Source organism: Bemisia tabaci, chromosome 3 (assembly GCF_918797505.1).
Source record: "Bemisia tabaci chromosome 3, PGI_BMITA_v3".
NCBI classification, from domain to species: domain Eukaryota; kingdom Metazoa; phylum Arthropoda; class Insecta; order Hemiptera; family Aleyrodidae; genus Bemisia; species Bemisia tabaci.
This window is the reverse complement of record NC_092795.1, coordinates 30,076,724-30,092,547: the sequence shown is the minus strand read 5'-3', so window position 1 is coordinate 30,092,547 and position 15,824 is coordinate 30,076,724. Positions and strand designations below refer to the sequence as shown.

The window sequence follows — 15,824 nt, the reverse complement described above, 5'->3', positions numbered from 1 at the left end:
TATCCTTCAAACGAAGTTTCAGTTCTAACTCTTTCTATGGTGACACTCGATACAACGGAAAAATCTCTATATCGAAGGAATCGTCCGGTCCCTTGAACTTCATTTACCGATTACAGGCTGCCGAGCCAAGGAAAAACGCCGTAAGAACATCCGATAGTTGCCGAATTTCCTCCAACGAAATTCGTATTTTTGAGGAGGGTCATGAATAATTTTTATCAAGATTTTCAAATAATTTAGATCTAATCTCGAAGAAAATTCTCTGAAAAATTGAATTGCAAATATTCACAAGTTTTCCTGAAATTTCGTTTCTAATTGAAGGAAGTTTGGCAACTGACGAAGGTTCATACGGCGTTTTTCCTTATCATGGCAGAGGGCTGCTCGTTATAACGAAAATTTCTCCGGAACAGAAAATCGTCCGGACCGTTGTCGATTCGTTGAAGAGGGGGAGAGAGAGAGAGAGAGAGCACAATGTTTCTGGTTCATTCTGTCAAATTACCGAGGAAATCATTGAGTGCGAAGAGGAAGCTTTGAGAAAATGGAGTTGGCATTGTTCAGGCGGAAAATTTCATCGACAACATTTTCCTCTTTTGGTAAAATCATACTCTATCGTATAAAAACATAGGAGTGACGCAATGACGCATAACGCATAACGGCTGAGGCGTTAGGCGCTTCGGCGATTGGCCCGCGAAGCGGTCTGCGGTCATTATTTAATTTGTATAATTTTCAACCTAATATATTTAACCTATTATTATGCGACTTGTGGGTTTAAGTTCCTAGTATGTAAGGCTTTTTGTTTGTTTCGTTTTAATTACTGTTTCTCGACTATTAATTTCCCTTCCTATGCGCCCCCGAAGTGTTCCATGATCATCCAAAAGACTGTTAAGTGTCTGTAATTCCAAAGAATTGTTATATTGGTTAAGAGTCATCATTTCACACTTTAGAATGAAAAAAATGGAGTTGTTATTTCATGTTAAGTAAGATAGCAGAACAACTTTTGAGGTTGGACGTCGTTGACACAAAAGGAGTCAAATTTACACAAGATAGCAGGAAGTGTTATTTGGACTTACTGCTAATTTACCAAAAATGACGTCAATTTTTGCGCATTTGCTGCTCTCGAATAGCATTGTACTTCAAAAGTAGAGCGAATCCTACTGTTTCAGTGGAATCATTTAATTTGTTAAAATTAAATCGGTACATTTTTGAAGGTTCAGTGAGCGTTATTGAACCGTGTCGGTTCTAGAGTTTCCGGAGATCGGATTTTCCAAAAGCTGGACTAGTTTTATGCGTGGCGAGTTGGTGACTGGCACTTGCGGCGAACAAGTTTGCAAATTATATACACGCCAATTAAGTCGCTTCTCGCGAACATGTTAGACGAGGACACCAGACCCCGACATTAATATTCCCCCAAGTGATACCCCCGAAGCGCCCTCTCACGAAGTTAATTAAATATTTACAAACGCAAAACGGGCAAAACGTCGCGATGCTGACACGCTCCTGCACTCGAATTCAAAATACTGATGAGCCAGTCAACAGTGTACTTTCTTAACTTCCGCCGCCTTCGGCTACTCAATATTTACAGCTCTCTTGTAAGAGTTAATTTGCGTTGCCAGGTTTCGTGAGAAGTCTCTCGGTCGCGAGGAAATAGATCGGGGGACTGGGAATATTCCGGTGAGATGTAGAGAAATAGAGTAACATCTGCAACATCCGAGCGGAGTAATCACTCGTAAGCTTTCACGTCCAATTGATCAATTAAAAGCTCGCGGCGCTTTTAATATTTTACAACTTTATTGTCCAGGATTGTCAAGTTATGAAAAAAAGAAGCGTTAATTTATGTATTTCTCAATTTATTAAAGAAAGGTAGGCCGATTTTTGTGTGTTGGTCGCTAGCCGCGTTCTAATCATGTTCTAATTGGTCAATGAATTGCCTGATCAGAAAATGCCATTTGGAAAGCCAGGATGACGTCATACACTGAAAAAAAAATCTAGGTGTATTTACTAAGAAAAGGTAATTACCAAAGAAGCCAGGTTTAAGAAGGTGTAACTACCAAGCATTCAGGGTTCTATTTGATCCCAGTTTTTTCTTGCATGGTAAAATTACCATTTATGGAATTGGTAATTTTACCGAGAAATCTCGGTAAAATTATTGAACTTTCTCGGTAATTTCACTGGACCTTGGTAAAAATGTCAATATTTTTTATTGACTGTGGTAGAATTACCGAGATAAAATGGCAAAGTTACCGGGAATTGATTATCAATAAAAGCGGTATTCTTACCTGAAAATAACAGTAAAAATACCGGTTTTTAGGTAAGCTTACCAGTCTGTCTTGGTAAAATTACCAATAATCGGTAAAAAAAGTGAGATGGTCAAAGTACCAACGGACCTTGGTAAAAACGCCGAGAATTTTTTTTCAGTGTAAGGAAATCCCGCTATTGACGTCATTATGTATTTTCTGCTTACTTCACTTCAACTTTTCGATGGGCGCATTAATATACTTTCCGATGACATCATCGACGGATACTTTTCAATGACTTTAAAGTGGCTTTTCTGGTAACATGGATGTATGTTTTGTTGAAAAAGAAGCGGCGGGTGCCTGTGTGAAACTTAGGGCTTGTTCATAAAGAGATTATTTATTTCAAAAACCGCACGACTCGAAAAAAAAAATTGCGGAAAATTGACCGGCGAATCTTCAATACTTCCTTCCCATTTCCATGATTTACATTTTACGTTGAAAATGCGGGCACAAATTTCGTTCTTTTCAAAAATGATCCATACCGGAATCTATTGCAGTATATAATGTGTCGGCTAACTTTCCAAATTCAAAATTTACAATGTCTCCCAATATTAGGCACTGAGCGCCAGAATTTGTTTTTCTTATAGTCCTATTGAGAGCAAAATTTTGGGAGAGTTTTACGATATAATTTCGTTAGTTTTTCTGGATGGAAATCCGCAAAAGAGGGCACTGAAATGTCGTAATAAATCTTGGTTTCGATAGTCACTGGTCACACTAGAGATCCCCATCAATACATGTAGTTCCGTGATAATTATCAGTGGTTGATTTTGGGTTAAGTAGAGAAGGTTTGGGCACTGTAAAAAATTTGTTTCCAGACTATCTATAATAGGGAAACTGGGTTTAAAATTGACCCAACTTAGAGTATCAGTTCTTTTGTCGAAACGACTTACAGCGGAAGTTAGAGGGAACACAATCCACAGATTGAAGATGATCTGAGTCATATATTTTTTTGAAATTTTACTGTGTTTCCGAAGTGAAGATTACAAGTTCTACGTTATTTTTCACAGCCAGTGGAAATTCACAAGGCCCTGTCTCCACAGGACATTACGTGGGATTTGTCTTAGGGAAACATATTGAGCAAGTCAATACTAATCACAGTTGCAAGTAGAGTCCTTGAGAAGTCATGAAAGCGACTCAGAGAGAAAAAAAATAAGTTTCGTTGCTTTTTTTAACGGGGAGAAAGTTTAAAAGTTTCATTCCTACGATTCGAACTTGGGACGAATCCTGTGAAGCGTTCCGTGGAGACAAGGCCTAAGGAGCGAGTACTTATCAATGCCTCACGAGCATTTCATCAATTACGGTACAATAATTGATAAGGATCGTTTGTAGGGTTTTTTCTGTAAAAAGGGTGCCGGCACGGTATCTGGAACGCTTTGTCCTCGCGTGACTATTTGATTAATCAGCAATTAAAAAACATTCCGGCAAAAGGAAGTGCCTGTAGGTTGTACCAGCGTGTGCCGCCGTGAGAAAAAAAAAACCCCTTATTTGTTTCTACATGAGATGATTCAAACACGCTTGGCACTAAAAAAGATTGAAAGAAAGCGTTGACCATGCTGCCATGCTAAGCAAGGGTATTATTCCTCTATTTAAGATTTTGCGAATTTTTATCAGAATATTACCCGAGAACAAGACAACGTTCATACCTATATAATTCGCTATTGCAGGATACATACTACAGGATGTGAAATGCGTATCCGGCACTGGGAAAAAAACACATTAGATCTAAAGTCCAGACTCTTGAAAACATTAACAAGAAAAAATATTCTTGATTCAATCGGATTTTTGCTTGGATCAAAACGAAATCCGCTTAAATTAAGAGGCTTGGTTTTTTATTTAAGCTAGATTCTGATTGAATCAAGAGTACTTTTTCTTGTCGATGTTTTTAGGAGTCTGGACTCTAGATTCAATGTGTTTTTTTTCCAGTGTGCTAATTTTTAAACTTTATCTAGTCATTGGAAAGAATTTAAATCGAACAAATTTCGTCCTGAGAATGGAGCTGGCACCAACGTAATATTTCTCGAGAGTTCTCGACAGTCTCCTCTTCGAGATTATGAGGGATCAAATGCATAAACTCTTTCGCAATCTCTTTAAATATGTAAGAGGACTAGTTCTTTGCGTCGAGTTTTCAACACTTGAGTGACGCCGGGGGCTATTCACTTTCCAATAAATAAAGAGAAAAACGACGACTCCCCTCGATTGTCGAGAGTTCCTGATCCTTATTAACCCTCAGTATTACGATACAAAACTTCCTTCCTCTTCTGCAAGTACTGCATAGAGTCCCATCACGGGGATCGCTAAGACATCTCGAGTCCTGGAGAAAAATCATACGATTAGTTATACGTTTTTTGTAATCTTTGATCAACCCATTCCTGGATTCCTTTCCTATATCCTTGCTCTCATGTATGCTACATTCCACATAATGCCTTTATTTCCCTGCTTCATTCGAGCTTTTAATTTTTGCGACCGGTGATAGCGTAATCTTGTTGACTCCTTACGATTCCGCAAGAGTGGAAAACCCAGGAGCCGGTCAGAAATAGATTCCACGTGTCATGACTTTCACTATGAGGAGGCTCTAGTACTTCATCTGTGCTGCGGGCCGATTATTGAAACTGATAGACAAAGCAATAGACAAAGAAGACATAGGGACTAAAGAGCGATCCTATTGGTTGACATGGTTGGTTCTTATAGACTAAAGAAGAAAATGATGGACTAACTGTCGGGTCTTTGGTGGGTTGCCGTTAGTCAGTCCATTACCTATCTCCTATGTCCATTGCCACCACCCGCTTCCACCGATAGGATCCCTCCAAATCCCTTTTGTCGTCTTTGTCTATAGCTTATTTGTCTATCAATTTCAATAATCGGCCTGCAGGAGACTTGGAACTCTGCTGAGGGATTCTATGGGCTTAAAAAAAGCAGATTCCCTCGGGTTAGTTCAGTGATAAGGAGAGACCCTCTATTGGTCTCTTGGCGGGGAATAGAAACTTTCAGGGAGGGAGGGATTCAACATTTCCTATTGGACAATGACAAAACAGTAACAGTCATCCTGACCACTAGATGGATGATAAGCTACGGGTGAAGTAATGACCTAAAAATTTTTACCAAAACTACAGTTTATTTTCAGAAGGACATGCTCAACCCTGTATACAGCATCCATCTAGTAGATAGGTCACCAGTTGAATGTTGGAGTCCCGAAATTAAAAGCTTCCTCCAGCGAGATAAGCATTTTTGCAGTTTCAGCATCAATAAGCAAGTGGAAGGTAGAGTGCCTTTACAGAGAGAGTATGGACAACTCAATTTATGTAGCTCTTAGGGCCAAAAAGGGCGACAACGTGTAAAACGAAAATCACTAGAAAAGCGCCGCTACCAACCTATGTATTTGAAAGATTAATCAATATGGCCGACAGCGCATTGTAAACAAGCGTTTTTAAGGATGAAGACTTTGAAACTGAGAAAATGCATGCAAAATAAAAGTTCTATACTTGCTTTTATGATTTTTGATCGGTGTACCTACTCTCGCAGTTTAAATCAATACTACTGGATAGTTCGAGTTCATAGATGACTACCCTTTTGAGTCCCAAGAGCTACATGATTTGATCAAACCTAACCTCCGAATTTTCGAGTTGGCCATACTCTCCCTTTGAAGGCACTCTAGTGGAAGGCATAGAGTACATAGAGTCGTAATGTAAGCGGGTGAGCTGGCGCCACTTTTAAGCATTTTCCAGGTCCCGAATTCCGAGACTCCTGTGTGATGCCGGGTCACTTTTTCGATACATAATGGATTGTTTGCGATACACGGGTACCCGGCCATCCGATGTATACAAAGAAGATAGGAATCACCACGTATTCCACACCGCCATTTTGGATCGAACACGTATCGAAAAAGTGACCCGAACCTCGGCGCACACCGGGCTCGGAACTCGTCGAGCAGAACATGGCGTCAGCTCTCCCATTTACATTACGACTCTATGTACTCTATGGTGGAAGGGTGAGTTGTCCACAAGTACTCTTTAAAAGTGTCAGTTGATGTTTTTTCGATGGTAATGGCAACGTCGGAACCGCGTGGCCATGGCTCGAGCCGCGGTGCGATTAAAATAGTGGCGAGATATGTTTCACGACGATACTTGGTAATCCACCCGACTCGGCTTTACTCCCCAACTTAATCCGACGAAATGGCGAACTGGCCTAATGGCGTTTAGGGCCCAATTTATCGGGACTTCCGTCTCGATTCCAACCCCCCCCCCTCTCCCGCGCCCCTGACAGAGTCAATATTGTGATATAATTTGCGAATACTGACTTTACCCCCCAATCGAAACCACTTATCTACATAGCATTTAGATTGGATAAGCGTGGTTGTTGCGCGGTGCAGCAGTCGGCCTGGCATCGATTGAGACTCGGTTAAACTTCTCGCTTTGTGCAATGATTGCATTCCGGGCCCACGGAGCAAAAAATTTCAATGCTAAGCTGCATATGAAAACACTAGTGGTAATAACTCCACTGCATTTTTCAAAAGGGAACCAAGAGATTTGCGATGTTGCCGATTCCGTGCAACTTTTTACATTTTTTGGTATGATTACCGGGGCATCAGCGGTTAGGTGTCGTCAAGGGGTGCTACAGGGCGACATCCAAGTACCATTTCCGAAAGTAATATACATATTAAATAAAAAATGAAAGAACTCGTAGCAGGGATAAATGGTATGCAAAATTCAGAAGCACAGTGTAAAGTGGTAGCACATTAAGTAAAAAAAAAAAAAAATCAAAAGTTAAAATTTTCACACCAAAAATTAAGTGCTATTTGTGAAAAGTCGTTAGTTAAAAGCAAGAGGTGAGAACCTTCGAAGTTACTCTTTATAAAGTATTTGAAAAATTAATCAATAGGGCCGACAGCGCATTGTAAGCAAGCGTTTTTAAGGATTAAGACTTTGAAACTAAGGAAATGTATGCGAAATCAAAGTTTTATACGTTCTTTAATAATTTTTGATCAGTGCACCTACTCTCGTAGTTTGAATTAGTACCACTGGATAATTCGAGCTCATAGGTTGGCTGCCTTTTTGGGCCCTAAAAGCTACATGACCTGATCAAACCTAACCTCCAAATTTCCGAGTTGTCCATACTCTCCCTATAAAGGTACTCCATCTCCACCGTCGATTTGTTTCCGGCTCAACTCGTCAACACCGCGACAGCACCCTCCGGTGGAAAAGTGCGGGGGCGCCGCTCGAGGGGGGACTCGGGGGGTCCGAAGGGGGGGTTTTCATTAGCGCTTGGCTGGCGACGGTGCTGCTTCGGTGGGAAATCTCCGCGGACGCATTAAGCGAAGAGGGCTGGGGCCGAAGCGCGGGCGCGGTTTAAAACACCGCCGAGGGCTAATTATTTTTAACGATGCGTTCGCGGCAATTGCGTGCATCCATCAGCCCGGCCGGCCAGCGCTTTTGGGCCGCCGCCACCGCCTTTGATTTATGGCCTCCATTTACGGACCGGTCCGATGGATTCCGAATGTAGTCTTTCGGTGATTATACGTCCGGCCTCCTGTATTGATGAGACCCCTCGAGGATGCGTGAAACGTCCACCATGAACGGAGGCAGGGCTGAGGGTCTTGGATTTTGCGATGATCGGAATACTGCCGTGCTAAGGAAAAACGCCGTATGAATCTTCAGACGTTGCCCACTTTCCTCTTATTAATACGGATTTGGGGGGAAGTTGATAACATTTTTCTTCAAATTTTCTAGACAATTTTGTGAGCACTTTTATTTAAAATATCTGAAAATTTCAAGGAAAAATATGTTTGAATTTCGTCAAAAATGCATGTTTTATCCAGGAAAATTTGGCAACTCTCGAATGTTCATACGGCGTTCTTCCTAAACACGGCAGAATAGTCGTGGTTGTGCGGCTCGTAAAATTTTCGCATACCAAAACGCACAAAAGACCATCAGAGACATTATACTGGGATGGGTAAAAGAAACGCTCGATACGCAAGTCACATGGGCGATCTCCCCTTGAAAATGTTGATATTTTGGGAGAATGTCTCCCTGGCTCTTTCTGGAGGTTAGAAGGTCGTGACCACCGCCCCCCTCCCCCCACCAAAAAAAAGTTTTCTCCTTCAATGATTATAGGACAGTAGTCCAAGTCAGAAGATACTAACTCACAAAATTGAAAAAGTTATGACGTATCGAACACGTCTTTCGCCCATCTCGGTATTTCTGAGACTCTTCACTCCTATATCTTCCATGTAGTGTAAAGAATAATTTCGGGAGCAAAATCTAAGATCCACCACTGAAAATTGAGTTAAAAGTCGAGTTTCCCATTTAAAAAAATGCCATCTAATAACACGTTCCACAAAAATCGATCGAACGGGAGCCGCATATCGTACGATCAGTGGACACATCGACGGTGTAAGCCGGCAATCACATAACTCGGTTTGTGACATCGCAGACTTCCTGTCATACTTTATTTTTTAAACGGAAAACTACTCAACGGCAATTATTTAGAACTGCCGGGATTTTCCTTCTCTGTGCGAGGAAAATTCTGCATAAACTTCAAGGAACGATGTCAATTTGTTCTCCTTTAAAAAAATAACATAGAGGCACTACGCCGTCGATACAGCCGGGAGCAGTGGTAAACGATACCAGTCAATTCACGTTCTCTAGAGCGCCTTCATTTTCGTCTGATACTGTGCAATACTTTCGAGGTGGAATAGTTGCTTGGAGCGCCTTCAAGAGTATCGCTTTGACTTTATGGCAGAGGATCACGAATGGGCCGGTTGCGCTAGTCACAGAATCGTGTTTTGTTGGTTTAAACTTACAGACTAGCAAATAAGGTCACTTTTAATTTGCATTTTCATCTCTTTGTTATAAAATTAAGTTTTATGTGCTTTTATAATTTTTGATCCGTGTAAATAGTTAAAATATGAAAATTAGTACCACTGGATAATTCGAGTTCATAGGTTGGCTCCTCTTTTGGGCCCCAAAAGCTACATGACCTGATCAAACCTAACCTCCAAATTTTCGAGTTGTCCATACTCGCCCTATAAAGGCACTTGCTTAGGCGCAGTCCGGCATCAACGTCATTGTTTTCTTTGAATTATGCACCGGGAGCGGAGGCAGGGGGAAGGGGGGAATTATGCGGAGTGGTTTGAACCTATTCGGGGTGATCGGTGAATTTCCAATACAGATTAGGAGCAGGTACCAGGCTGGAACGAATGACCCGCGGGCCCGCGCCTCCGACGGACTCGGTACCTGTCCCCCTCGGAGGGGCGACCCGACCCCCGGCGACCTCATTTGAATTTCAGATTGTCTTCCAACTTCTTTATTATTTTTCGGCGTACGCTATCTGCATGCTGACCGTTGAACTTGCGCATGGGTCGCCGCGCCGCCAAGTTCGCCGTTCGTCGAGCCGCGGGTCAGATACCATCGATTCGGGGAAGAGAAGGAGGGTTGTCGGATTTTAACGGGGCTCCCATCTCCTAGAGTTCCTTTAGACTGAGAGTCAAGCTAATGTGAATCCATTTCTGATTGGTTCCCGTATTTTAGGCCTTCACAGTGTCACAAACGGGAATAAAGATTACATTTTCACCGATTGCAAAGATTATAATCTGGAATGGACCGGGAATTACGGGTTCGGCAAGGAACAAACGGAATGAGAGAAGGAACGGAGAGAAGAATTTGAGAATGGGCCGATCAAAGATTACAAAAAACGTTCAATTTCTGTAATCTTTATTCCCGTTTGTGACTCCATGAGGGGGTGTTGTCTTGACTCTCAGTATAAAGGGACTCTACGATCTCCTGCCTTTGGATTAACTCGAACTTTGGAGATGAGTAAGCTGCCGTGCTAGGATAGAACGCCGTATGAGCCTTCAGACGTTGACAAGTTTCCTGCGATAAAAACCGAATTTACTGGGAAAATTGCGAATGTTATTTTCCAGAATTTTCAGACGATTTCGTACGCACTTTCATCTAAAATATCTGAAAGTTTCATGGAAAAATATGCATGAATGTTGTCAAAAATACATGTTTTATCAAGGGAAATTTGGCAACTCTCGAATGTTCATACGGCGCTCTTCCTTAGCACGGCAGTAAGGTACATAGACGGGGAGATCAAGTCTGTAGCCGTCTCCAATTGGTTTATTAGTTTTAGGCCTTCAATGAGGCTCTAAAGGCAAAATCAGAGGGGGTCCCGTAAATTTCAGAGATGTTTCTACAGGTCTGGGTGTTTCCTTGGAAATGTTCAAACCGCACCTAGTGCAACACACATCAAAGAAAAAAACCTGAAAATCTAATCTAAATCTAAGGAAATTCAATCGGGTGGGTGAAAGTTAAGTTCGAAGGTCAACGCTACTTTTCGCTTTTAGATGATTGACGAGAAACTCACCGAGCGTAAAATTTGCCGAAAGATGACTGATGAATGTTGGGGTGAGCACTTAGTTGGGTAAATTTTTTTGCAAATTGAGTTAGGTTTTCTATCGCTCAACTCTTTGATTTATCATTTGGCGAATCTGAGCGCTACATATAAAGAGAGAGAGCTTTCAGGTCGAGTCCGCTCTCTGATTGGTTTACTACCTATAGGCTGTTCATGGAGCTCTCGCGGCCCAAAAAAGAGACCCAACCTAAGGGAGTTGATTTGTTACAAGCAAGAACCAATATTTACAGGAGAAGTGTAGTTATCGGCGAAAATCTATCAAATTTTATTCAGAGTCGATTCCAGAAGATATAAAATATAGCATTCCTTTACGCGTCTAGACATTTTTTACTATTTGGTTTATTTACATTGGACCCGAAGGGCTTAATTCTTCCAGTGAAAATTAGAGTACCTGTATGGCGAGAGTATGGACAGATCGCTTCATGGAGGGCTTAAGGCCCAAAAGTGCAGCCACCCTTCTAACCAACTTCTAACGAACAAAATTTCACTGCCAGTCTGTAGATTCCAATTCTAACGAAAATGGCTAAGAAAGTACATAAATGAGCTTTCTTCCACAAAAATGAGTAAATTTAAGCAAAAACTAAGTCAAATACGTGCTTTATATATGAAAACGATGGTTCGTAACAATTGTATTAATAAATCGCTCTGGATAATTGAAATTCATAGGTTGGCTGCATTTCTGGGCCCTAACTTTATTCGCGGAGGCATTGGTGAAGGCCTGATGGATTTTCGGAGTTTCACATCCGTCTATACTCTCGCTATACAGGTACTCTAGTGAAAATTAGGACACGAAGTCGAACTGTGGGTGTGGAAGAAGCAGCTCGATGTACAGAGATTGATGAAATATGAATTAAAATAATAATTTTATGAATTAGTGATACATATTATGTTATTCGTCATAATTTATGAGTTATTAATTACCTGAGCTCTGGCCTGTTCGCCGACTAGGATGACGTCACGGGTGGCGTCGTGAAGCGGGATGTCTGAGATGAAGAGACCTCGGCTGGTCAGCTTGTCTAAGGCGTCTAAAAAAGGAGATCCTACGAAGAGCAACGAGTCCGATTCGGGGCAGTGTACCATTTGCCCCTTCAATTCTAGACCCTGCAACACAGCAAAACAACAATTTTATTATATTGAATTCACCTACTCCATGCCACAAAACTCAGACACTAAAAACAAATACAATGGAGTCAGGCAAGGGGGTCCTAATGGTAGAAACTCAATCTATTTAACCAATACGGACAGAGAGGGATACAAGAAATTGAAAATTCCTCTCTGAAGCCAATGCCGATGGCGAATGTCGCAACTAAACGGCAACACTGCCAATGTATGCGCTCTCTACGTATGCAAGGATACTTTTACTGGTTGTAAAGGTGGACTCTCACCACAACGTAGGCGATTCCCTCCAATACGGCCTCAACTTCGAAAGCTGTCTTGATTGCTTCTAATTTGAGAGGTCGTTCCAGAGACGACTATAGACGCCATCGTGTTTCTCCGGAATTGCACATGGGAAAAATTACGTAAATCGCCAATCCTTGAGACGTATAAAAGCTCTATTAGAAATAGATCCCACACATCCTCACTGTCATTCTAAAGAGCCTCTATGCTCTGCTGTGCTAAGGAAAAACGCAGTGTAAGCCTTCAGACGTTGCCATGTTTCCTTCAATCAAAGACGAATTTGCAGAGAAAATTGTGTGTGTATGTTTTTCAAAATTTTCAGACAATTTTATTCGATATTTACTCTGAAACGTCTGAAAATTTCAAGGAAAAATATGCAAAACTATCCTCGCAAAAATACATGTTTTATCCAGTGAAATTTGGCAACCTTCGAATGTTCATACGGCATGCTTCCGTAGTACAGCAGTGCTAACCTCGCCCTGCTAAAAATGACGAGTAGGATATCCAGAATTTGCCAACTCGCATGAGTAGAACTTCGTACTTATATGAGTAGAAATCCTACTCATATGAGAAGAAATTCTACTCATACCACTAGTAAATTCTACTTTCACTACTAGAAAAGAAAAGATCAACTCATATGAATTCAATTTGTTTCATTTTTCAGAAATGCTGTTTCTGACCAGGAGACACCGACATAAGTAAATTTGAAAAATAAAAACATTTTGTTCCCATGCTTTTTTTGATGTGGTGACTAGTTTCTGAGATATCGGACTCGGTAGATTCAACGGTGAACTCATGTGCATTGAAATCTCTATATGGTCAAAAGAGTTGGTATTTCTAGTCATAGAAGTTGGCGAAAAGTGGATGGAGAAATTCTGCTCCTACGAGTTAATTCTATTCATATGACTTTGATTTTCTACTCATCAGTGTTCGAAACTCACCTTTGAGTTTTAAGAGCCATGTGGCGCATCAAGCCCGATTTTTAGGCGCAATTGAAGATTATTTAGGGGCCAAATTGACTTTTTGCCTATATATTACGGCGCATTTAGTGAAAAGTTAGACGCAAGATATTTTCGTAACAGAACTAGTAAGTAGCTGTAACTTGGGGAAGACAAAAGCACTAAGAATGAAATCGTGAAGAATAGAAAAAGCAAGTTTTTACTTGTAGTGCTGAAAAGTCTGAGTTTTTTCAATTCAAACAGATTTTTTTTCTTTCTTTATGTGACTTCCTATGAAAATCCAGATTTTTAGGGGACAATTTTTACGGGCCACGTTAGCGCAGAGCTTTCATTTTTTAGGCGCCATGGCCGATTTTTAGGCGCATTTGGCGCGTTGGCGCCTGTGAGTTTCGAACACTGTTTCTGAGATATCGGACTCGGTAGATTCAACGCTGAACTCATGTGAGTTGAGATCTCCGTATAGTCATATGAGTTCGAATCTCTAGTCACAGAAGTTTGCGAAAACTGGATAGAGAAATTCTGCTAACATGAGTTAAATTCTATTCATGTAAGTTGAAATTATATTCATATGACTTTGGTTTTCTACTCATTGGCACTCACCATTTTTAGGAGGGCGGTCTAATTTATTGAAATGAGCAATCGGTCGGTTTGGCAACATGGGTTGTTTTTTCATGTAATGGAGGCTGGATTAACGTGACGTCCGTTGGTCGGGAATTATTCCCGAGCCCGAATGTCAACGGAGGGCTGACGTATGCACGAGCACACCCGCTCCGGAGAACCAATTACCTAAAATGGGGATTTCGTTTTAACGTCAGTCTCCGTCATTCAGCCCGGATTCGATTAGCGTCAAAGGATTACGCCCGATGCAACTCGGAGCTTGTAAATCCACATCGCCGGCCTAGCAAGATTCTATTGGGCACGAAATTCCTAGATGTGGGAACCGTCAATGGCTAGAGAGGAAAAATTCGAATCTCCGTTACAGCGTTTCCCACTCTCTGATGCGGTCTATTGCGCACGACGGATGCGGCCACCTAAGTGCACTGTTTCAGAGTAAAATTGCACGGAAATCACATTAAACACATCAGAAATCGACACCTTCCGGCCAACGTATCGCAAGCGCCATGTCGACAAATTGCAACAAATAATGGCTTTTAATACTGCCATGCTAAGGAAAAACGCCGTATGAGCCTTCAGCCGTTGCCAAATTTCCCCGGTCAAATCACTAATTTTCAGGAACATTTTTTGAATATTTGCCTACCAATTTCTCAGATAATTTTTTTTGTAATTTTATTTAAAACTTCTGAAAATTTCAAGGAAACATATTCATAATTTTCCTCTAAGATAAACATATTATCGACGGAAATTTGGCAACTCTCGAATGTTCATACGGCGTTTTTCCTTGGCATGGCAGGATAGGGGTCGCGTTTTTTATCAGTGTTCGAAACTCACTGGCGCCAACGAGCCAAATGCGCCTAAAAAATCGGTCATGGCGCCTAAAAAATGAAGGCTCTGCGCCAACCTGGCCGTAGAATTGCCCCTAAAAATCTGGATTTTCATATAAAGTATCACATAAAGAAAGAAAAACAAATCTATTTGAATTGAAAAAACTCAGACTTTTCAGCACTACAAGTAAAAGCTTGCTTTTTCTTTTCTTCGCGATTTCATTCTTAGTGCTTTTGTCATCCCCACTAATCCCCAAGTTACAGCTACTTACTAGTTCTGTCACGAAAACATCTTGCGTCTAACTTTTCACTAAATGCGCCGTAATATATAGGCAAAAAGTCAACTTGGCTCCTAAAAAATCTTCAATGGCGCCTAAAAATCGGGCTTGATGCGCCAGATGGCTCCTAAAACTCAGAGGTGAGTTTCGAACATTGTTTTTTATGGTTTCAAAAAACAATCCAGCTATCCAAAAATTTTACTTTTTAACTTTCTGAAAAAATATCTGCAGCCTATTGTCTTATATTTTGAAGAAGAAATGAAAAATCGCGGTTATCGCAAGCGTAGTGAGATCTCAAAGCAGGGTGTCATAGGCGCCGATATTGACACTTAACTGACTTCTCTCCTCAAAGTTTACATAGAGCTAAAAGTATTTATGAACAAGCTGGTATCTGCAATCGCAAAGAAATTGTGATCACAGTCATGAAAACTCTCTTTCAAAGTTTTTTCTCTGCCCTCGTTAATTTTTTCAATACAAGTAGCTAATAAATATAATTGACCTTGTCTAATTTTCTAATGAGTTTGAAAATAATATATTGTGTCAGTGCTGGTCCGAGGAGACATTCGTATAAAATTTGCCATATTCCATCTCTATTCAAGCAACACATCTACCTCAGTGCGTGAATAATCATTTATTCAGATTGTACGTGGAGAGCCAGTTGCGCTTGTCACAGAATAATAATTTAATGGTTTTAGCTCATACCATGGTTTTTTCCAATTTGCTTTCATCAAGCAGAGCAACAAGTGCAAATGCGCTGCGGTAGCCAGATGTAAAATACGGATGAAACCAAGGTTTACAAAACAATCGTGTGCACTACTAAGACAAATGACGTCACACAACGAGCTTTTCGCTTCACCTTGCTTCTATTATTATTGAGAATAAAAATCAGAATTTGAGCAAAGCTTATTATTTTTTGTTAGGCACACAAAATTAAAATTAAGGCAACGTAAAATGTACCCACACTGAAAAAAAAAATCTCGGTGTATTTACTAAGAAAATGGTAAAATTACCAAGAATTCAGGGTTCTATTTGATCCCAGTTTTTTCT

General features: G+C 40.8%; 1 protein-coding gene across 1 annotated transcript in view; it reads right to left on the bottom strand.

Moving 5' to 3' along the window:
• Nucleotides 1-15,824, bottom strand: part of Gycalpha99B (guanylate cyclase 1 soluble subunit alpha 2) — a 308,541-nt gene that overhangs the window by 58,357 nt on the left and 234,360 nt on the right. The window contains exon 9 of the mRNA XM_019040394.2: nt 11,622-11,801. Coding sequence (XP_018895939.2) covers nt 11,622-11,801 — 180 coding nt within the window. The remainder of the gene's footprint in view (nt 1-11,621; nt 11,802-15,824) is intronic.